The following is a 24,488-nucleotide window of genomic DNA, read 5'->3' as shown; positions in this document are numbered from 1 at the left end:
CATATATATATATATATATATATATATATATATAGGTCCATGATCAATTGAGATTTTTTAGGAAAATTGATAATTGAGATGCAATATCATTCACTCATTTTTATTAAATGAGTGGTCCAGATTTTGCCACACAAAAAATATTTCTAGATTAATTAATTATGAAAGGAGATAATGGTAATTTCATTATTTATGAATCCCTCAATTCTTCAATCCCTTCACCGACCACTAGGGATGATCTCTCAGCCGTCTTCTGCGGCGTCGCCACATTGAGGGGATTAAGAGTGATTTGGCTGAAAGATCTACACGCACAGATGATCCGAAGAGATCTCCTTCGTCCGATTCGTCTACGCCGGCAATTCCGACGTCGTTAAGCCGATCGTCATCTAGCTCAAGGAGAAGAATCTGCCTAAATCGGTGAAGAATTTCACCGACCAGCGCGGTTTCCACATCGCGGAGGAGTCGGCGGCGCCGGCGATTGAGGAGGTTATTTGCACGACACAGATACCTAGATCTCTTCTTCAATCTCCCTTACCCTTGCCTTTTGCCGCAATTTATTTCGTTTCCTTGTCATTCTTAAATTACGAGATGATTCTCCCTTCGGTTTCTCTCCCTCAATTGCTCTAGTGGATTTGGGGTTCCGAGTGGAGGGGCGGACGGAGGAGGAGCTGCCGGAGAAGCAATTTGGCGCGCGGTGAGGATCTGCCAGATAGAGATGAGATCGGCGATTTTGTAGATGTCGCCACGCCGTCGCCGGTAACCAGTAATAAAGTCTTTCCCGTCAATAGTGATAAACATTGGTTTTATTTCATTTTTCCTTCAATTTGAGGTGGTAATTAAGCTTCTAAAAATTTGATGATTTTTGTTCCAATCTGCAATGACAATTTCCGAGTGTTAATATTAATTTTGTGGATTCGATTTCTCTAAAATCGAAAGCAAATTACTATTAATTTATGAAATATATGGATGCAGTTTTTAATTTGATTGTGTTGCTGGAATTTTTGAGTTGTGTAGATAAGGTGTTTGTGATATTGCCTAAAATATTATTGTTGACATAAATTATATAAGTTGTTGACATGAAAATGTTTATTTTTTACATGAATTATATAGCTCATTGACATAATAACGTTTATTGTTGACATGAATTATATAGGACGTTGGCATAAATTTTACGAAAAATGTTGTTGACATAAATTATATGTAAAACATTGTTGTTGACATGAATTATATGTAAAACGTTGTTGTTGACATAAGTAATATACGTCGTTGACATGAAAATATTTTTTGTTGACATTAATTATTTGTAAAATTTTATTGTTGACATAATAGTTGACACAAATAAAGTTTGTTGTTGACATCGTAGTTGACATAAACAAAGTTTGTTGTTGACATCATAATTGACATAAATAGCGTTTGTTGTTGACATCGTAGTTGACATAATGTTTCTGTAGTTGACATCGTGCGAAAATAACAATTATACCCCTTAGTTGACATAATGTCTCAGTAGTTGACATTGCGCGAAAATTATGAATGAGTGGCTAAAAATGCATCTTAGTTCTCAATTAGGTCCAAAAATCTCAACCTAACAAGACCATATATATATATATATGTATATATATATATAGATTCTTTAGGTTCTAAAAGTGTATCACGTTTTGAGTTTGATATAGGTTTAGTAAATTAAGTGTCCCACCATTTTAAATTACAATTAGTGTTAGTTAGGTGGGTGTGATGTTGAAAAGATTGAACAAAATATAATACACTTTTTATTGATATTGGATGGAGAAATTATTGTTTACGTCCTAGCCGTTGTCATCAAACGTGTTCTTTGAGAATATACCTACATTAAATTTCAGTTCAAGGAAATATTATAACACAGTTCCATCAGTTGACACCAAAAGTGTCTAAAATGCCAATTGTGTCGAATAAGGCGAAATTCGCATGGTGGATGTGATTTGTGAAGCGGAATGACGAGTTTCGATACAGTTAGACATTTTTGGCATTTTTGGCGGAGCTGCATCGAGTGATGAACTACATCATATTACTCCATTTGTCACACTTTAAGTGACACATTTTCATTTTATGTTTGTCCCACTCTAATCGACATATTTCCTAAATCGGAAACAACATAAATTTTCTAGTATTTTATTCTCTCTTGAAGGTTCCCCACATATGGGTTGAGAGAGGGTGTTGCAATATAAGTAAAATACTAAAATAATATCTCAAATCGGTATAAAGAGAGAATTAAGACCACTATACGAGTGATGCTTTTCTTATCACTAGTTGGTTTTAGGATGAAAGCCTGTAGATTCATATCATCACAGAAACACCTCAATTATAGACCTCACTCCTAAAGTAGGAGTGATTTTATAATTTTTGAAGCAAGCAGCATCAAAGAGCTTTGCCCATTCTTTCTCAGTTCTTTCTTTTCCTGGATTATTAGCCATCATGAGCATATCCATGAACAGATGAGTTTCAGTTGCCTCATCCACAACCATGTCCACAATAATCACCTTTTTACCATTGAATTTACTCTCAACTATTGCTTCTTTGCATTTTCTCAGTATTTTCACACAATCTTCGTCTCCCCAGTCGTGCAATATCCACTGCGTCAATGATAAAGTTGCATTCCCATTAATAAATTTGAGCAGAACTTATCCCAAAAGACTAGTCTATTTTTGAAGATTGGAAAGTTGATACCTTGAGGAAAACTGCATCCGCGGGAGGAATGAACTCAAACATGTCTCCGCTAACAAACCTCACATTCTCAGAGCCTTCCATGCCAGCAACGACATGTGGTAGGTCGAGCACGACACATTTCAACCATGAAAATGCCTCGGCCACAGCCTTGGCAACCTCTCCTGTGCCGCCTGCGACGTCCACCATCGTCTTCAAACCCTCAAAAACATGCTTGCATTCTCGAACAAGTATGCTTCCCACGAAGCGTGCATCAGAAGCCATGGCCTCATTAAACCCTTGATCCAGTTTCTCATCTTTGGATGCAAACTCCCAATGATCCATCCCATTTTTGGTGAAGAACGCAGTGGGGCATTCGTCTCGAAACCATTCACTCATATGATGGAACGAGTCAACGAAGGCCGGGTCGCTGAGGGCAAGCGCAAAAGGCGCAAGGCTCAGTGGATCATCTCTTATCAAGAGACGTGAAGCCCTAGTGAGAGAATAAGCTTCTTCTCGCTCCTCTTGCTCGGAGATGATGACCTTGTCGAAGAAGTTGGAGTGGACTAGAACTCGCATGAGGCGATAGAGGCCATGGGATTTTTCCTTGTTGATGCAGAGGGCGTCGGCCAGTTGAGAAAGCGTGATAGGTTTGCCATGTTTGTGGATGGCGTCGGGTATGCGTAGTTGAAGTGAAGATCTTAGAGCCATGGAGTTTATGTAGCTGAATATGTGGTTCCAAACATGAGCTTGAGCATCAAGAAGATCTTCGGAGGAGGATGCCATTCTGGCTTGATTTAATTCTTTTTTTTTTTTGTCATTGGTATTGTCCATTTATAGTTAGCTAAGGTCAGTCCTCGGTAGCTTGTTTAGGGTTTGGCGGCCATTTAGAATTTTCAAAATCAAACACTAACTAATAGTTATACTACTGCTTCCCTGTCCCATAGAATTAGGTGTTCTAAAATACTGGAGTTGTTTCCCCTTTCAGTTAAAGTGAACACATATCTTCTCACTTATTTTTCTCTCTCTCTTACTTTATTTTCTCTATTTTTTCTTCTCTCCTACTTTATTATCTTTTTACTCCCTCCGTTCCATAGTAATGGAGGCGTTTCTTTTTGGCACGAAGATTAAGAAAAATTATATTAGGTGAGTTAAATAAAGAGAGAGTAAAGTGGGAAATGAAAAAGGTAGAGAGATGAAGAGAGAAAAAAGTAAGAGAGAGTAAAGTAGGTGTGAAAAAATGTGTTGACTTTTACTAAAAAGGGAAATGACTCTATTACTATGGAACGTACCAAAATGGCAAAATGACTCTATTATTATGGAACGGAAGGAGTATTTAATAAGTACATTACACACTTTTTTCTTAATCTCCATGTCGGAAAGAAATGCATCTACTATTATGGAACAGAGAGAGTATATATATATTTACTATATCCCAATAAAAATGAAACGTTTTTCGTTTTAGGTAGTTCTACTAAAAATAAAACGTTTTCCTTTTATGTTGTCCTATTAAAGATGAAAGATATTTTAAAAAAGGAAACGAACATTAATTATTTCTACTTTTTCTTTCTTTTATTTTATTCTTTCTGCACTTAACTCACAAAACAATGAGACCGCTAAAGTTGGATGGAGGGAGTACTACATAGATCTCGTGCCAAAATGTAAATATTTCATATTTAATGGGATAGATTTGGGATGGGAAAAAATATTGAAATACCGCACTTACCATATCGATAAAATACCGAAAATACTAGTTTTACCGAAAGGTTTTGGTACAATAACGATATCAATTTTCCTATACCGCAGTATACCGACTTTTTCGATATACTGGTTTTCAGCATATACCATAGCTATATACCACATATATTGAAATATTTAAGATAAAGATTTGATTATTGAAGTGTTATTGATTTAAATATTATAACAAAGAATTGATTGTGATGGAGTTTTTATTGTTTTGGACGTTATTTAAATAGTTAAATTGTTATTTAAAACATTTTGGGTATAAAACAATTTTTTTCGGCATAATACATGTATAACGATATTATGGTATACTATACTATATTTCGGTACTTTTACGGTATACCGCAATAATGATACGGCAATGGTATATCAAAAATTCAGTGTGGGTATTATACGATATTTTGTATTTTGTCATATCGCAGTTTTTCGTACAGTATATGCGGTATGGAATTCTTGATACGGTATACCGTAGCTACCAATCTCTAATATATTGCTGGAAATGAATGCCCATCTATGAAAGAGGGGCGGCTGGAAATTAATGTTGAGCTCATGTCTACTGTTTAAGTTGACAATCTTTTAATGGCGAACTGTTTTAAGTTGACGATTTGTTATTGGAGTACTTATTTAAATTTTGATCTAAATATTTTGCTGTTTCATTTTAAATTCTTTGTATAAATTTGATCAGTTACATTTTTGCATGAAATAATTTGGAGCTCAAATTTATATTCATCACAATCGAAATTAAATGTTGATAGAATACTTTTGAAGCTCATTTTTTAAATTGTTCGAGACATTTTCATATTTGTAGGCAGACGTCGAAAGCTGAGTTCCCTTATCTTCTGACTAGGGGTGGGTAGGTACGGTATACCTTACCGAAACCACCATACCGTATACCTTACCGTAAATACGGTATGCGAAAAAGTCATACCTTTACCTTACCAAAGTTTTCGGTATACCGAACTTCGATATACCTTATTTTCGGTATGACGAATTTCCATACCAATACCGTATCTCATTTTCGGTATACCGTACCGAAGTTCGGTATACCTTACTTTTACAGTATACCTGACTTTCAACATCAATTAAAATAAAAAATTAAAGTTTCTAGAATATTATTTATATTTTATAATTTTAAAAATAAATTAAATATAATGTATTCATAATTATATTTATATTTTATGATAGATTTTATAATTTAAAAATATATAAAATATATTTTATATATAATTGTGTTTATATTTTTGTGGTATATACCTTAGTTTACGGTATATACCTTAATTTACGGTATATACCGAATTTCGGTATGCAGCGGTATACCACGGTATTTGAAAATTCATACCGTTACCTTACCGGAATCTTTCGGTAAGGTATCATACCGTACCGAAAGTCACGGTATACCGAAAATTCGGTATTTTCGGTATTTTTTCGATACGATAAGGCCAGTATTTCGGTATTTCGGTATTTTTTCCCAGCCCTACTTCTGACTTCTCTCCATCCACAAGTATAACTGTATAGTTACTTTACCGCAACTATTAATTTGTTTTATATTACAATTAAAGTCATAGTCTATACTTAGCTTTTAATAATTCAAAATTAAAAATCAGTAATCTATAATTAATGCTTTATCAATAAAATATTAGTCAAATCAAATACTCCCTCCATCCCAAAAGAGTTGAGTCGTATTCCTTTTTAGTCCGTTCCAATAAAGTTGAGTCATTTCTTTTTTTAACAAAAATACAAAACATCTAATCACTCTTTTTTATTCCATCATTTACTTTACTCTCTTATCTTTTCTACTTTTTTCATCTCTCCTATTTATTTAATATAAATTCTTAACCTCCGTGCCCAAAATTTTGTATCAAGTTTTATAGGACGGAGGAAGTAGTAATTTAAAAAATATATATGCCATTTAGCCCGTTACAACTAATAGGCGTTACCGTTTGCATTTATATTGGGCCGCGTAGTCACAGAAAATTGATAAAATAATGGAAAGATAAAAAGAAAAAAAGTTATTGGAGTGGTGTTAGTGAAGAATGAGTCATATCTTATTAAAGAGAGAAGAGTTTCCTAAAATTGAAAGTTTATAATTTTAAGGGGCGTAACAAATTAAAAAAGTTTTTATTTTTAAGAGACGATGAGAGTATTTTCTTTAATATAAATGAGCTTCCCATCTGACACGTAGAAAGAAAATACCATTTTCTCCATTCCCGAAAAATAGTCTTATTTGTGATTCAAAACAGTCACTATAATCCAAATTTGTGTTTAACTAAGTACTCTGTGTCGAAAAGAAATGCATCCACTACTATAAACGAAAAAAAATGCATCCACTACTATAAAATAGAGCCACTACTATAAAATATAGTGAGTACAATTTGAGCCTTTGGGCCGAGTGGTTACAAAATTAAAGCCCAACTCCATTTTCTTCATTTTGATTCCCATTTACAGCATCAAAGCCACTGAATTATAAAGATTGAATGTCCCAAAACTTTTCTTTAATTTCTCTTCCTGCACAATGAGCCATCATAAGAAAACCCATGAACAGATGAGTTTCAGTTGCCTCTTGAGCATGCTTTTAAGAAGGCATCTTGCCTTGTTAAGTTTACATTATATTGTTATCTGAGTTTTGTTTTATCTTCCAATTAACAGTTGAAAAAGGTATTGTGGATCAGTGGATGGAGCCTCAAAGTGTTAAGCGATAACCGGCGACGACTCTGCCTGTACAATCATTTGATCATATCAAATTCTTATAGGAGTATATCATTTTAACCATTTTCAAAAGTTACAAATAAATTGCCAAACACTTAATTGCGATTGTAACATTGCGATTCCTACGCATTCACCGATTTAATTTCGATTTCTTCCTTTATTTTACCCACATTATTCTTCTTATACTAATTTCTTATAGTGTTTTGGTCCTATATATTTATCAATAACTATTTCTATTAATTTCATTTATAGCTTTGAGATAACCGTTCTCACACCAAAAAATTAGGTAGTTTTTGGTATGTTACAATTAGTCGAACTATAAAAGAGTAATGGGGTATCTATCCTAATTTAAAGTGACTGTTTGATAAAAAGACATTTTTGCCCTTTCTGGAGAGAAAAAGTAAAGCTATTTTGTTTTATCCTTTTAGTCCTTTAGAGAAATGATAACCATTGGATAGCAAAGAGACAAATATTATTGGACAAACAAATTTTCAAATAATGATAAATAGATATAGAACTGATTGAGAATTCATTTATTCGTTCATTTGAACTAATGTAAACTACTTTTCTGATTGCAGTGCTAATCTCTTGGGGATATTCTGCCCGAAAACCGGCGACCTCTCCGGCGACAAACAAAGGTAGTATCTTTCGATCTACCCTTTTCTGAGAATTCAAACACCAAAATATTGAGTTTATTTTACAAATTTTGAAAATATGAAAAAAAATTAATAGAAAGATATCTCACTGGGAACAAGGGCAGCGCCGGCATGAAAGAACAGAGGGTGACGGCGGCCACCGAATGCAGTTGCTGTCGGGCCGGGCGGCAACAACTGGGGTGGGGCGTGAAACCGAGAGAGATATGACACAATGGCGGAAGAACCGGCGATGCAGGGCGATGGAGCGGCGGGTCGGGCGGAAGGAAAGGCGGCGGGTCGGGGCAGAGGGAGCGGTGGAGCGGGCGGCGAGTCAGGCGGAAGGAGCAGCGGCGAGTCGGGACGGAGGGAGCGGTGGGGCGGGCGGAGAGTCAGGCGGGAGGAGCGGCGGCGAATCGGGGCGGAAGGAGCGGCAGCGAGTAGCAGCTCCGATTGGGAATAATTAAACAATATCCATGGCTAAAAATAATTATTAATAAAATATACGATGGAAAAATAATTTGGTTTGTACCGAATAATACTCCCTTCATCCCACAAAGTTTATCTCACTTTGATTGGATATGGATTTTTAAAAATCTAATAAAAAGTGAGTTGAAAAATTAGTGGAACGTGATCTAATATCAATCCCGTTTTTTAATGTAATATTAAAAAAAGTACATAATTTAATTATGAAAAGTTTCGAATTGTAACAAAAAAATTAATTATTATAAAATAATAATTTTTTAGAGTAAGATTTATTACTATTACGTTTTTGTAAAACTTTAAGGAAAAAAAAATTGGTTAATTATAAGTAAATAAAGAATAATATATTAAAATTGAAAATAACCAAATTACCAAACCCAAAGTTTAAATTTATCGGCTTTTATTATATTGAGATTTGAATATTCACTTTATGTATTTATGGAGTTGATTCCCAATTAATTGTAGAAATTAATTATAGTATATTCTACTATATTACTAATTATATTCTGTCAGAGAAGTTACAATTTTAATTATATACAAATATCAAACCTAAAATTTCAAAAGTACTACGTTTTTAATTATTGTAAATTTTGATATTTATTTCGGTGTAATATATATGTAGTTAATTTTTAATTATTCGAAAACTAATTTATAGTAAGGTCTATGACACTAATTATATTTAATTATAAAATAATTATAGTACACATGTTAATCTTTACTGAAAAATTTAGTTTGTTAAAAAATTATTATAATAAATACTTATAATTTATACTTTTAGGTATATTTATTATGTTTTCATTGATCTTTTTAATATAATCATAAATTTAAATTTTTATTAATATTATTATTTTACTTTTATATTTTAATTATAATAAAACTTAAAATAAATTCATGTCAACAATTTAAAGTAATGAACAACTTTTATTCATTTCGGGTTATGCCCAAAGTAGTTGAGTCATTATAATAAATATACTTACTACAATTTCGACTTTGAAGTTTTTCATTTTATTTTATTTTATTGTTTGGTACATTAAATTTATCTTGGTATAATTAAATTATTATAATTAATATTTGTACATCTACATATTTACAACATATAATATATTGTTTATATAAATTCTAGAATAAATGATGGACTTTGAATATTTTAATTTATAAAAGGGGTAAAAGAAATTAAGGCTGACAATTTTTTATCCGACATGAATCTGCGCGAAGTTAAACGATACAGTCACGTACGTATGGGGTTTGGAATCTTTATATGTCGACCCAATAAGAACTAGCTCGAAGATTTCGGGTCGAGATAAGGTCAGATTTCTTATAACTCGTGCATAGCATTGGTAATATATGGTGCATTTATTTTTATTTTATTTTACTCCACTTAGTTTTTTTTTGTCCATCTCTTTTTATATATTTTACGCCAGAATTTGAATATTACTATATTCTTGTATAAGTATTTAAATGTAATATTAGAATTAGTTAAAAAGAGTAGGCGACACCAAAAAAATATATACTCCATCAGACCAAAAAAGTAGGTAGGTGTGATCGATGTTGAATTATAAGAGCATCCACAATGGTCGCCGAGCGACCGGCTAGCCGATTATAGGCGCTAGCCGGTCCGCTCGCCTAGAGGTGCCCACAGTTCAGGAGCCGCCGATTCTAGTGTCGAAAATTGTTGAACCGGAACCGAACCGCGAGGCTGTTTTGCGGTTACGGTTTCGGTTTCGGTTCCGAACTGGTGGTTTTTCACAATTCGATATCGCCGGTTTTTGGCGGTTCCGGCTTGGTTTCACAGGTTTCCGGCGGATTTTCGCGGTTCCGGTTTGGAATAGGCGGTTCCAGCATGGTTTCGGTTCGAAAATTTTTGAACCTGAACCGAATCACAGTTCAAAAATCGACGGTTTCGTTTCGGGTAAATTCTCATGGTTTCCATTCGGAACCGTAACCGGCGGTTACGGTTTCGGTTTTAACCGCCGGTTCGGTAAACCTTGGGCAAGTCTACGCTCGCCGAACCATTGCAATCGGCGAGCGTGGAATCGGCGAGAAATGCGGCGAGCGCTCGCCGATTCTCCGGCGCTGGCCGATGCGCTCGCCGATCCGCTCGCCGCCATTGTAGGCTAACGATAAGCCAGCGCAATTTTTTTTTAATTAAATTTTTGAAAAACTATATATATGCGATTTTCACGTCATTTTCATTCGCACCACTTGTTTTAACGAGTTTTCTCTCTCTCTTAATTTCTGTACAAGAGCAACAATGCGAAATGGATAACAACAACGAGTCCACTTTAGCGATGAGCGGGACTCAAACTCCCACGGTACCCGTGGGAGCTGGATGGGGGCCAATGGGCGGGTACTACGGCATGTACCCTTGGCAGCAGATGATGCCGCAAGGCGGCGGACATGGGGTAATGCCGCGGGGCGGCGGGCAGGGGGTACCGGGGATGCAACCCGGTATGCAGATGATGCCTGGTTGGGGAGCCGGGATGCAGATGATACCGGGGTGGCAGGCGGGGGTTCAGCCCGTGATGCAGGGGGCGTGGGGGGGGGGGGGACAATGTCTATCGCCCCACTCTTGATTTTTTGACTGCTTCTTCGCACACATCGACCCCATCAGAGATGCAGTACACTGGGGTAGAGACTCTCTCCTTGGAGGAGCTAGGGATAGATCTCGAGGAGGCTGACACTCCCATCCCTGGGGGAGTAGGGCGGGGCCGGTGCGAAAAGAAGAAGAAGAAGAAGAAGAAGAAGAAGAAGAAGAAGAAGAGGGTGGTCGGCGAGTCGTCGCAGCCGGCTGATGACGACAGTGTACGGAGGAAGTGGGCGGATGATGAGAATGTCAAGCTCTCCAAGGCTTGGGTGTCTGTATGTATGTGATGATCCCCTCGTTTCGAACAATCAAAGGATCGTCAACATGTGGGCTTAAATTGCAGCAGCCTACAAGAGGAATTGCCCACATGGGAAGGCATACTCCTACAATAAGGGGTGGGAGCGAATCAGGGCTGCGGTCTCCCGATTTGCGGGCTTGTACACCAACGCCCTCCGCATGAAGACTAGTGGCCAGACTGATGAGCATAGCAGGAGGATAGCGGAGAAAGCCTTCCCCGTGCCGGAGCTGTATAAGGAATTCACCTACTGGAACTGCTATCTGGTGCTGATGGATTCGGAGAAGTTCCGGGCGGGTGCCGATGCTGGCTGGCCGAAGAAGCAGCGGCTGAACTATGCCAGTGATTACAGCGGTAGCAGCGGCGGTTTCCACGACCTCCCCGAGGATGTTCAGGAGTTCCCGTCCCCTCCATCCTTCGCTCGCCGCACTCGCCCGATTGGTCAGAGGAGGGCACAACGGGCAACGAGGGGAGTCGCCCAGGGGTCCTAGGAGGTCCAGTCGGCATCCCCCCTGCTGGCAAGTCGACAACCGAGCTCGCCTTCTACGCGCATCAACAAACGCGTAAACAGATGCACAAGATCTTAGCTGAATGGAGGGAGGCAACTGACCCGTGGAGAAGAGGTTTCTTCACTCAATGCTCGAGAGTATGCGGGTCGATTCGGATACCGCCGCGGCATAGTTGGGGGATCAGAGATGCCGGGGTCCCGGGTGGCGGCGAGGACGGCGGCGACGCGACGAGGAGTAGACTGGGGCGGGAGCTCGTGTGTGGAAGCCCGAAATTTTTTTTTATTATGTAATTTTTTTATTTTTAGTTAATGTACTTTTTTTATTTAAATAATATTAACGAATTTTTCTGTATATGTGTCGTAAATGTAATTCTGTATTTTGTGTTTAATTCCGTAAATTTAGTTATTTTTTTTAATAGTGCTGATGATGTGGCTAGCCTATTGCTTGTCCAGTTGCTTGTCCTGATGATGTGGCAGAAGGAATTTTAGTGTTGATGATATGGCAGGAGGAGTTTGTGGCTAGCCTATGGCTGGCCTATTGCTATTGTGGATGCTCATTGAATGTCCCAAAAGAAGGTGATACACTTTTTGTGAACGATGACCAAAATGTGATACACTTTTTAATGGGGGTGCGTTATAATGCTAACTTTTCTTAAATTGCTAACTTGCTAACTCATCAACTTAGTGTATTGAAAATGTCAACACGATCACATTAAAATGTCAATACATATTTGTGTTGATATTTTAATAAACTATGTTGACATTTAAATATTAATGTCAACACAATGTATTAAAATATCAATCTAAGTGTATGTTGACATTTCAGTATCATCGTATTGACATTTTCAATGCACTACGTTAATGAGTTAGCAAGTTAGCAATTTAAGAAAAGTTAGCAACGGATCACACCCCTTTTTAACGTATATAGAGAAATTATTGTTAGTCTGCGGTTTGAGAGTATACATATTATGTAAATTTTAGTGGCCTGAAATATTATTTTTTTTAATCATGATCTATGAGTTAAAAATAAAATCGAATGATCAGGGTATATAGTATAAAGGGTTTTTTCAGATCTAAGAGCATCTCCAATGCAAATAGGTCAGCCATAGGCCAGCCGCAATAAAAATAATTCAAAAAATACTACATTTACGGAATTAAAATTACGATTAAATTACGGAATTAAATTTACGAGACATATACGAGAAAATTCATTAATTGCACTAAAAAAGGTACATAGATAAAAATAAATTACATAATAAAGAAAAAAAACTATCGTCGTGCAGTCCTCCGTGCCCACAACTCTTCAATTATATCCTTTTGGAGTTGAATATGAGCATCCACTTGGCGCATGTCGGCAAATTCCTTGAGGCGGCCGGCTTCATCGAGAGGTACCCCACGTCGTACGCTAGGGGTGGCCGTTCCGTGGCTTGGACCGGCTTCATCGTCATTGGCCCAACTAGTCAGTTATACGCCTTCGTCTTCGACGATCATGTTGTGCAGGATAATGCAGACGTACATTATTTGGGAAACGCATGTGACATCCCACAAACGCGTTGGACCCTTAATTGCCGCCCATCGAGATTGGAGCACACCAAATGCGCGCTCCACGTCCTTGCGCGCTGACTCCTGTCGTTCCGCAAAGTAGGCCTTCCTTTCATCACTTGCGTGCCTGATCGTCTTCACAAAGACAGGCCACCTAGGGTATATCCCATCCGCCCAAGTAGTAGCTCATATCATGTCGGTTGCCGTTGGCCACAAATGAGACGGCTGGACCGACGCCCTGACAGTTCTCGTTGAAGAGGGGCGACAAGTTCAGGACCTTGAGGTCGTTGTTCGACCCGGCTACCCCAAAATACGCATGCCAGATCCACAGCCGGTAATCAGCTACGGCCTCGAGGATCATCGTGGGATTCTTTGATTTGTAGCCGGTCGTGTAGGCCCCCTTCCAGGCAGTCGGACAGTTCTTCCACTCCCAATGCATACAGTCTATGCTGCCTAACATCCCGGGGAACCCATGCTTCTCCCCGTGCATCTGCATCAAATTCTGACAATCTTCGGGAGTAGGGCTTCGAAGGTACTGCTCACCGAAAATGTTCATCACGCCCTCACAGAAATACTTCAGACATTCCAGGGCTGTCGACTCACCGATGTGGAGGTACTTATCCCACATGTCTGTCGCGCCTCCGTAGGCCAACTGCCTGATTGCCGCCGTGCACTTTTGAATAGGGGTGTGGCCGGGTCTGCCAACCGCATCGTGCCTGAAGCGGAAACACAGATATCGACGCTCCAAAGGGTCAACGATACGCATAAACAACTCCCTGCGCATTCTAAAACGCCGTCGGAACATGTTTGCGGGAAACTGCGGGTTCTCTGAAAAGTAGTCGTCATACAGCCGCTGATGTGTAGCTACGTGATCCCGATCAATCACTGCTCGGCGGTGGATAACCCGTGGAGGGCGAGGTATCGCCTGCTGTTCCACCCTACGCATGTACCGCTTCATCTCGCGGTTCATGTATGCATTCATAGCCTCGTTCATCCTCTGTTCGTACTCCTCAGCATCCCCACCACTACCACCACTGCTACCACCCGCGTTACTCATCGCTCGATGATGCTCTTGTACAGAAAGTTAGAGAGAGAGAAAACTCGTTAAAACAAGCGGTGCAAATGAAAATGAAACTAAAATCGCGTTTATATAGGTTTAAAAAAAAAGAAAAAAAAAAAGAAAAATCATCGCTGGCCAATCGGGCCGCCACAATGGCGGCCAGCGCATCGGCCAGCAACACGCAATCGGCTAGCCTTGGCCGGTTTTTTCGCTGAAATGCGGCTAGCCTGCTCCAATGATTCGACTAGCCACGTGAATCGACTAGCCAACCGGCTAGCCGGCATTGGAGATGCTCTAACTTAGTTAATTCATCTTAGCTTACAATAATAATTTTTTTATACGTGACCATAACCGGCCGACTTTCCACCTGACACGTTTTTCATTTTGAAGAATATACTATATTGTACTAGTAGTATGTAATTTTGCTTGCTCTCACATATCAGCTCAAGACTCGTTCTAATTTTATCTCTTACTACACTATCAAGTAATTAGACGAGGACCACATAAAAGTCATCGGTTTGATTAAGTATTATACACGTCTCATTCTTATTAAGCAAATATCTCATTCACTAATTACAGGTTAAAATTACAACCCTCTTTCAAACAAAGATACAAGTGTGTGTGAGACAGAGATGGCGGACGGGCTAAGAAGAGTTGCGAGAGCTTACTACGAGAGATCAAGCGAGGAGCAACTAGACGAGGCCAAAGATTTCTTCACAAGATTAGATCTCAACGATGACGAAAGGATAAGTCTGGAAGAATTCAAAGCCTGCTTCCCTTCAGGCGAAGAATTCTTCAACAAACTCGATTCCAGCAACACCGGATTCTTAGATTTCTCCGATGTTCTTGTCGTCTTCTACCATCAAAAGAAAGCATTAATCAGTATCTCCCGCTGCGATGGCTGCCACCAGAAAATAATAGGTCCCTACTTTTCTTGTGTTCTTTGTTTGGATCACTTTCCTAGTACTTACGATCTATGCTGCGACTGCCATCGTGGAGGCAAATTCGAGCACCGCCATCCATTGAGCTTCATGTTGCATGATCAAGCAGCTCTTGTCAGTTTCATTCAGACAAAAACTCAGCCGGCTAAGGTTAGATATATTATAATATATAATATTTCGCCTTTTCACTTTTTCAAAGGGTTTTTGCAATTTCTCGTGATGTGATTGACATGTTTTTTTACATTAGGGTGAGCAAAATAACTAAAAACCTTATATTCGATCTGAATCAAATCGTAATTTAAAATTCGGTTTGATTTTGTTAGTTTCCAATATGATTCGGTTTAAAATTTTGGCTAATTTCGGTTTTTCAGTTCGGTTCATATTAAAAAAAAAAACAAAAAATCAAATAGCTTTTTTGTATATTAATAATAAATTACCTAAAAACAAACTCTATTTGTATTGATTTGTATTAATTAATGTATAGTATAATATTTAGATTATATAAATGTTGTAATTGTTTGGATATACTAATTGGTTAATTAGTGTTAATTATAAAAAATTAATGTCTGGATTTTTAGTTTATTTGGATATATTGTGCAATTTTGGTTTTTCGGGGTTGGTTTTGTAGTTTGTATTTCAGTTTTTCGGATTTTTTAGATAGATTTATGAAATTTTGATTTTTCGGATCAGTTTTTTAGTTCAGATTTCTTTTTTTCGGGTTCAGTTTTTCATTTTCAAAAGAGTAAAGGCCAAATGTGGTCCCTAACATATGACCGTTTTATTAATTTGGTCCTTAACATTATCATTTTGATTATTTGGTCCCTCACATATAAACTCGGACCTGAATAGGTCCTCACTTAACAGAACCGTCAAAAAATAGACGGTGATTGCAATTTGACTATATTAAATTACTAATGGTAATTAATTATACCTAATTATAATTCTTAATTCCTATTAAATTATAAATTATTCATTTAATTTTGCAACTGATACTATCTTTTTTTCAATTTTGCTAATAGGAAAAGAATTATAATTAGGTATAATTAATTACCATTAGTAATTTAATATAGTCAAATTGTGGTCGTCGTCTATTTTTTGACGGTTTTGTTAAGTGGGGACCGATTCGGGTCCGAGTTTATTTGTGAGCGACCAAATAATCAAAAAGATAATGTTAAGGACCAAATTGATAAAACTATCATATATTAGAGACCACATTTGGCCTTTACTCTTTTCTAAAAAATTCAATTGTTCGGTTAGGTTCAGTGGTTCAGTTTGACAAAAAAAATGGACTGAAAAACTCAAGTTTTTGCTAAGCAAATTATTTGTAACTCATATACCAAAACAGAGTGTGATGGAGGAACTGCGCGCAATAGCAGTAGCACATTTCAAAGCAAGCTCGGAGAAAACCCAGTCGAAGGCAAAACAGTTCTTCACGGCAATGGACAGCGATGGAGACGGGAAAGTCGAGATGTCGGAGTTTTCATCGTTCATGTCCAGGAAAGGCTACAAGCTAACAGGCAATCCGGATTTCTTTAAGAAACTGGACATGGACGGCAATGGAAGCCTGGATTTCTGGGAGGTGATGACGCTCAATTACATCATTCAAAGCGGCCGTCCCTTCTGCGACTGCTGCGGCGACTTCATCCCCGCAACTTTCTTCTCGTGCGTCCACTGCTTCAAGGCCCGAAAAAAGACCTTCGACTTATGCTTACGTTGCTATCAGTCCAACGCCTTCCAACACGATGCCCACGCCGGCGGTCCCAAGTTCTTGGACAACTACACCTTGCTCCATAGTCAACAGACTTCCTCTAATGGGCTGGTATGTATACAAGAGAACTGAAATCACTGTATACATATAATGTGTACTAGCATATAATTAATTAATTTTAAAAAGAAAATCCATAAAATTTTATCTAGACTTCAAATTTGGTCCAACCTGATATGTTGCTAACTAGTATGAGTGTGTTTTTCAGGCACGAATGGATGTCGCGTTCAATACGTTAGAATTGGCGGTCAACATTTTCACCAACTTGTGACAAATCCTAGTCTAGAAATTTTTAGGCATGTATATACATGCATAATATTGTATGTACGTAATGTGGTGTATTTGATTCTATTACCTAGTGTTATGTATATCAGTATATATGTCATGTGGTTTACAGTTACACATACTAATGCAATGCAATTTATTTGAAATAAATTTGCAGTTGTAAATGTTTGATAGTAGTTTTTATAGTGATGTGTCTTCCATAAAGTTTGAATAATGATTAACAACTTTTTACTTTGAACAGACTAATAGGTACATGTGGTTTTACTATCTTATTACTTCACTTATATTATACATAAAACTGCTTCTGTTGTATGTGAATTAGTACAGGAACTATAACTCTCATTTTTTCCAAAATTAAGCTTGGTCAACTAATGGTGGCTTGTGGGACATCCACACTTTTTGAGGTGGATTCACCTATACAGAGATGTAGACAAATCAAATTTGTCTCAAGAGATGTTATCAAAATGAATTAGGTTGTTTCCTGTTTTAATCATCAAAACACAGATCACCTTAAACTCTTAAGCATAGCTTGTTTTTCTGTCGCCCCAACTTCATCTTTACTCCTCCAAAAGGTATTCATCTCAATCAACTCAAATTTTTTATATGTATTTTAGTATATTTGTATGTGTGTTTTAGTATTCATCTATGATTATGAAATTATGTTTAATTCTCCAACTGGGCTCTAGTACCAACCATCACATGTCTTTAGACTCTAGTTTGTTTGTTTCTTAACTTTTTTTGGTAGAAATATGTTGGCTTTTCAGTTCCCAAGAAACATGCCTCCACAAGTATAGTTTCTGCGATCACACCTCAAAAATTCACGCGCGAGTCTTCCACAACTGGCACGGTAAGTAGTCAATCTGAAGGTTTTTGATACTATAAGTATTGGAGAATATTTTGGAATTTTTTCAATTTTTTAGGTGAAGAGTGGAATGACAATGACAGAAAAGATAGTGGCAAGAGCTTCAGAAAAAAGTCAGTTGAGCCCTAGTGACAATGTATGGGCCAATGTGGATGTTCTGATGACTCATGACGTATGTGGCCCGGGCGCCTTTGGAATTTTCAAGAGAGAGTTTGGAGAAAATGCAAAGGTCATTTTTGTAAAGCATGGATATGTGGATGATTGTTGGTAACATACTGAGTTGTTTTGCTCCTTTTCTACATGTGCAGGTGTGGGATCGCGAAAAAGTTATAGTCATTCCGGATCATTACATATTCACAACGGATGAGCTAGCCAACCATGATGTCAACACCTTGAGGGAATTTTGTACCGAACAAGATATCAAGTACTTCTATGATATTAAGGATGTTGCAGATTTCAAGGTTGGTAACTGGATACTAAAATTCCAGTTTCTGTATAAAAAAGGACTGAATCTTGTTTTGCTTCTTAACATACAGGCGAATCCGGATTACAAAGGCGTTTGCCACGTCGCTCTTGCCCAAGAAGGACACTGCAGTGGAGAGGTTAGATAGAGTTTCTCATACTATTTCAGTTTCCTTTTGTTGTTGAGAATTGTTATGATGTGTTGTCTGTTGTTCTTACAGATCTTGCTGGGTACAGACTCCCACACATGTACTGCTGGAGCATTTGGTCAATTCGCTACGGGAATTGGAATTACTGATGCAGGTTTTGTGCTCGGTACTGGAAAGCTTTTGCTTAAGGTAGTGAGTTTTTACTAAAGACTTAGTAAGTTGTTGCTTGAATATAAGCCAACTAATATCAGAATCCTAACTTACAATTGTCATTAGTGTATTTTTTTTCCACTCATCAACTCGTTTGCAGGTGCCCCCGACTCTGAGATTCGTATTGGATGGTGAAATGCCTGATTGTGTGCTTGCAAAAGACTTGATTCTGCAAGTAAGTATGTTTATTATCATGTAGAGTTACAACCCACAACGCCTAGAGTTTGTCGACTTTTGTGTAGATTATTGGCGAAATATCTGTGGCTGGTGCAAGATATAAATCCATGGAATTTGTTGGCTCTACTGTTGAAAGCTTGACTGTAAGTTTATCTCTCACGATTCGTAATTTAGTCACCAATGTGTGTTTGATTGACTGTGTTTTCTAAAGATGGAAGACAGAATGACATTGTGCAACATGGTCATTGAAGCTGGGGGAAAGAATGGCATCGTCCCTGCTGATGTTACAACCTTCAAGTATCTTCAGGTATACGCCATACTCTCATAACACATTTCTTCAGTCATCACCACAAATACTAATATATTGCGGTTTCTTCTTAGGACAAGACATTGGTGCCTTATGAACCAGTTTACAGTGATGGGCAAGCAAGGTAGCACTTGATCACAATTGTATGCAAGTTTGTTAAAACTATACCTTCCTACCTGCTTTTGTTTGAGATAAATGTATGCTAATAGCTCCCTCTCTCTTTTGAGTTTTGAACAGATTTCTCTTAGAATATAGCTTTGACATCTCAAAGTTGGAGCCCTTGGTGGCCAAGGTGAGCAATTAAATCTTTGAGAAATGTTAATGCAAAGATGCTTTATGACAGAGTTTACTCATTGTAAGAAAATCTGATATAGTTTGAGAGCTATAAATTTGTCGAGAAAGTATGATATGTCTCTCTTTTACATGTCCTATTTATAGCCTGTTGTCATAGGTGGTTAGTCCACCGTTGTTGGACTCTTTTTCATCGATGACCATTTCATCTCATCTACTTATTCTGTTTATTTCCTTACTCAGCCTCACTCACCCGACAACCGGGCATTAGCAAGAGAGTGCAAAGACGTGAAAATCGACAGAGTGTACATAGGATCTTGTACCGGTGGGAAGACAGAGGACTTCATGGCAGCTGCCAAAGTTTTCCTTGCTTCTGTAAGAATATTTTTCTTTTTCTTTTTCTTTTTGGTTGGATACATTATTTACAAACATGTTTGCTATCAGGGAAAAAAGGTCAAAGTCCCAATAATTCTTGTTCCTGCAACTCAGAAGGTAATGTTTCAAGCAATTTTGAATAAACTAAATCTAAGCTTTCATCTATGCATCTTAAAACTGTTTGTTTTCAGGTCTGGATGGATATATATAGCCTTCCACTCTCAGAATCCGATGGAAAAACTTGCTCACAGATATTCGAAGAAGTTGGTTGTGATACTCCGGTAAGCCCCACCTGTGGTGCTTGCATGGGAGGACCTAGAGACACCTATGCACGCATCAACGAGCCTCTAGAAAGTTGAACTATTTTCCTTTCTAATGAATAGACATTGTTATGAATGTCGTATGATCCATAGTTGTGACAGTTTATCAGAGAATGCAACATTGTCTGAGTTACCTATTTATGATAGTACTTTGTGTTCAGGTATGTGTTTCAACGACGAATTGGAATTTCCCAGGTCGAATGGGGCATAAAGAAGGGCAGGTTTACCTAGCTTCCCCGTATACAGCTGCTGCATCTGCACTAACTGGACTTGTCACTGATCCTAGAGAATTTTTAAAGTAAATTGTTTTGTTAATATCTAGAGTTGAAGCGTGTCACTTTATGATATTGCTAGTTGAGGCAAATTAAATAGATTTAAAATGTTTGGTATTTGTAATAAATTGTTATAAACCAACCCCATATGCTTATTGCATGTGTGTGAATGAACTTGTGATACTCATCTTTTGATTCCATATAAATAGCATAACATATTTACAGATATCCATGTTTGTGAATATATATAATTGCTAAAAAGCTTATATGTGCCCTATTAGGGCATCCACAATGGGACGCTGACAGTCCAGGTTTTCCTTTCCCCTTGGGTGGTTTTCGTATGTAAATTTGGAGTGTATCCAACTGATCAGGAAGCGATTCCCGACCCAGCTGAGTCGTTGGTACGATAACCAGGACCTGCTTTTGTTTGAGATAAATGTATGCTAATAGCTCCCTCTCTCTTTTGAGTTTTGAACAGATTTCTCTTAGAATATAGCTTTGACATCTCAAAGTTGGAGCCCTTGGTGGCCAAGGTGAGCAATTAAATCTTTGAGAAATGTTAATGCAAAGATGCTTTATGACAGAGTTTACTCATTGTAAGAAAATCTGATATAGTTTGAGAGCTATAAATTTGTCGAGAAAGTATGATATGTCTCTCTTTTACATGTCCTATTTATAGCCTGTTGTCATAGGTGGTTAGTCCACCGTTGTTGGACTCTTTTTCATCGATGACCATTTCATCTCATCTACTTATTCTGTTTATTTCCTTACTCAGCCTCACTCACCCGACAACCGGGCATTAGCAAGAGAGTGCAAAGACGTGAAAATCGACAGAGTGTACATAGGATCTTGTACCGGTGGGAAGACAGAGGACTTCATGGCAGCTGCCAAAGTTTTCCTTGCTTCTGTAAGAATATTTTTCTTTTTCTTTTTCTTTTTGGTTGGATACATTATTTACAAACATGTTTGCTATCAGGGAAAAAAGGTCAAAGTCCCAATAATTCTTGTTCCTGCAACTCAGAAGGTAATGTTTCAAGCAATTTTGAATAAACTAAATCTAAGCTTTCATCTATGCATCTTAAAACTGTTTGTTTTCAGGTCTGGATGGATATATATAGCCTTCCACTCTCAGAATCCGATGGAAAAACTTGCTCACAGATATTCGAAGAAGTTGGTTGTGATACTCCGGTAAGCCCCACCTGTGGTGCTTGCATGGGAGGACCTAGAGACACCTATGCACGCATCAACGAGCCTCTAGAAAGTTGAACTATTTTCCTTTCTAATGAATAGACATTGTTATGAATGTCGTATGATCCATAGTTGTGACAGTTTATCAGAGAATGCAACATTGTCTGAGTTACCTATTTATGATAGTACTTTGTGTTCAGGTATGTGTTTCAACGACGAATTGGAATTTCCCAGGTCGAATGGGGCATAAAGAAGGGTAGGTTTACCTAGCTTCCCCGTATACAGCTGCTGCATCTGCACTAACTGGACTTGTCACTGATCCTAGAGAATTTTTAAAGTAAATTGTTTTGTTAATATCTAGAGTTGAAGCGTGTCACTTTATGATATTGCTAGTTGAGGCAAATTAAATAGATTTAAAATGTTTGGTATTTGTAATAAATTGTTATAAACCAACCCCATATGCTTATTGCATGTGTGTGAATGAACTTGTGATACTCATCTTTTGATTCCATATAAATAGCATAACATATTTACAGATATCCATGTTTGTGAATATATATAATTGCTAAAAAGCTTATATGTGCCCTATTAGGGCATCCACAATGGGACGCTGACAGTCCAGGTTTTCCTTTCCCCTTGGGTGGTTTTCGTATGTAAATTTGGAGTGTATCCAACTGATCAGGAAGCGATTCCCGACCCAGCTGAGTCGTTGGTACGATAACCAGGACCTGGCTTCAAACAAGTTTCCTCAACCCACTTCTACTGATTAGTATAATGGAGGTAAGGGTCGAATCCCACGAGGATGGACACGTTTTGATAACTGTGGTGACTTTCCTGGGTGTTTTTGGTTAGCTACGACGCTTGAGTTGAGATTTTTACCTAGACAAGAAATAAAGGTGGTACTCTACTGACTAGTAGGCGTGAAAATAACAGGCATGTGGTGGTGTTCGTGAAAGTAGGGGACAAGGTTTCTCAGAGACATATGGAAAGTAGACAGTTACTAAAAGAGGAAAATTAGACAACAAGGTATATCTGGTGGCTGGGGGCTCTCTGACAGGTCCGGATAGTACAACTAAAAAGTAGGGAACAAAAGCAAAAGTAACTTAAAAGTAAAAGTGGTCCACTAAAGTTGATTTTGACGTTTTCTTCTTCACCAAGTATTGACAAAAATCATATGAACACAAACACCATAACTAAACTTCAGATTCATAAATTCAAACTCAAGATCCATCGATTTAAATGCTTAAACTTAAATTAAACGGTGAAACTGCAACTTTACTTCTACTGACTGACATGCAAGGTGGTAATCACGGCGTAGAAAAGAAACTTATGCATGGAAATTTGACTAAACATAACTGCAACTTCAAATCAACAACTCCAGATAAGAAAATACTTAGAAATTAAAAGCAATAACTAGATCTAACTTCCCTAGGCAGAATGAAGCAAACTCGAACCATAGTGACATGCGAAATAGAAACTTCCTAACGTAAATGCTGGAAAATAATAAAGTACTTCAAAAGGCAACAGCAAAGAGTGTTTGCAACAAAAACAACGACAAAAACAAGTAAGGATTAAACTAGAAAGCAAAGTAACGATTGTTTGGCCACTCCGGGCGATGATACTGCTATACTACTACGATAACTGGCTGGAACGGCGGACAGATGACTTCTCCGGCAGACTCTTGGACGTCAAGTGACCATGGCTGTGGCGAGGAACGAGAGATTGGATAATGCTGAAGGAGTTGATCTTCTAGAGAGAATTCTAACTAAGTGTGGTGGCTAGACTCTAAAGGCGAACTCTATCTCTCTCTCCACGTGGCTTCTTTTTTAGGGAGGCTTGCCCTTACTTTTAGGGTAGACTTCCTTCGAGTTTTGACTTTTATGCCCTTGTTAATGATCATCCCAGCTATCATTCTTCTCCATCTCAAGCCTTTTCTCTGGCATGCATCCTGGTCAGTATTGCACCCTTCTAGCGCCCTTTTCACTTGCGTCACCTGAATTGTCTCCTACTGACTTGGATCCTTTAATCCTGCACATTTGAGCAAATGTTTTGCAGATAATGCATGCATTTCACGACATACTGACCAGTAACCAAGGCTTAGAATATGACTTATCAAACTGCTCACACTTACCACATGCTTGTCCTCAAGCGTGAAGACAAACAAAAAAGAAATAAGTCGAATTCGAGCCTGGTTACTCCCCCTGACCGACTCTACCTAACTAGACTCAAGACTCTGACGCAAAGAAAAAGAAAACAACAACGACACAAACACATAAAACACATAGTTAACTTAAACACATAGAACAGGCTATATTTTCAACCACCCTTTCCCTCGAGATCAGATGCAATCCGGCCTTAGGCAGCCTTGAACTTCCGCCGCCCCCCTTTTCTTCTCCAGTCAGCATATCTGCTTGTCAGGATCACCCAATCCTAGGCCAAACACTAGGTTCACTCAGTCACTCATTCCTCACAGGGGATGTTAGGACTGTTGTCTCTCAATGCTAAGCCACAGATGTTTCGGACTCAGATCTCACACGCAGCTCCTGAAGGTCTTTAAGGCTTGTAATGGGCCTAGTGGTTTGTAATGTTTGGGGTAGTTGTCCCTAAGGCTCTAGGGTTCAAAAACTAACTACTTCTTTGATGAGGGAGAACTTTGTG

The 24,488-nt window shown here is 38.1% G+C and overlaps 3 protein-coding genes across 3 annotated transcripts; 2 read left to right on the top strand and 1 right to left on the bottom strand.

Moving 5' to 3' along the window:
• Positions 1-2,038: 2,038 nt before the first annotated feature.
• Positions 2,039-3,527, bottom strand: LOC125193361 (8-hydroxyquercetin 8-O-methyltransferase-like). The gene is made up of 2 exons (XM_048091133.2): positions 2,698-3,527; positions 2,039-2,603 (listed from the first exon to the last, which is right to left on the bottom strand). Exons 1-2 carry the CDS (start codon positions 3,505-3,507, stop codon positions 2,316-2,318), a joined length of 1,098 nt encoding a protein of 365 aa, XP_047947090.2. The 5' UTR covers positions 3,508-3,527; the 3' UTR covers positions 2,039-2,315.
• A 9,445-nt stretch (positions 3,528-12,972) lies between these two features.
• On the top strand, positions 12,973-20,672 carry LOC125197156 (3-isopropylmalate dehydratase large subunit, chloroplastic-like). Its single transcript, XM_089056149.1, has 16 exons — positions 12,973-13,041; positions 15,858-15,885; positions 17,982-18,064; positions 18,138-18,308; positions 18,388-18,540; positions 18,616-18,681; positions 18,763-18,879; positions 19,001-19,075; positions 19,143-19,220; positions 19,289-19,384; positions 19,459-19,508; positions 19,622-19,676; positions 19,919-20,050; positions 20,120-20,167; positions 20,242-20,404; positions 20,518-20,672. The coding sequence occupies exons 1-16, from the start codon at positions 12,973-12,975 to the stop codon at positions 20,670-20,672; spliced, it is 1,539 nt and encodes a 512-aa protein (XP_088912275.1).
• Positions 14,796-17,393, top strand: LOC125197154 (uncharacterized). The gene is made up of 3 exons (XM_048095862.2): positions 14,796-15,317; positions 16,513-16,986; positions 17,141-17,393. Exons 1-3 carry the CDS (start codon positions 14,859-14,861, stop codon positions 17,201-17,203), a joined length of 996 nt encoding a protein of 331 aa, XP_047951819.1. The 5' UTR covers positions 14,796-14,858; the 3' UTR covers positions 17,204-17,393.
• Positions 20,673-24,488: the final 3,816 nt, after the last annotated feature.

The sequence above is a fragment of the Salvia hispanica genome, chromosome 4 (genome assembly GCF_029641045.1).
Source record: "Salvia hispanica isolate PSC_SH4W2 chromosome 4, Shi_PSC_v1, whole genome shotgun sequence".
NCBI lineage: Eukaryota > Viridiplantae > Streptophyta > Magnoliopsida > Lamiales > Lamiaceae > Salvia > Salvia hispanica.
Note: the sequence above shows the minus strand (reverse complement) of the source record. Positions and strands in the feature narration are given on the sequence as shown.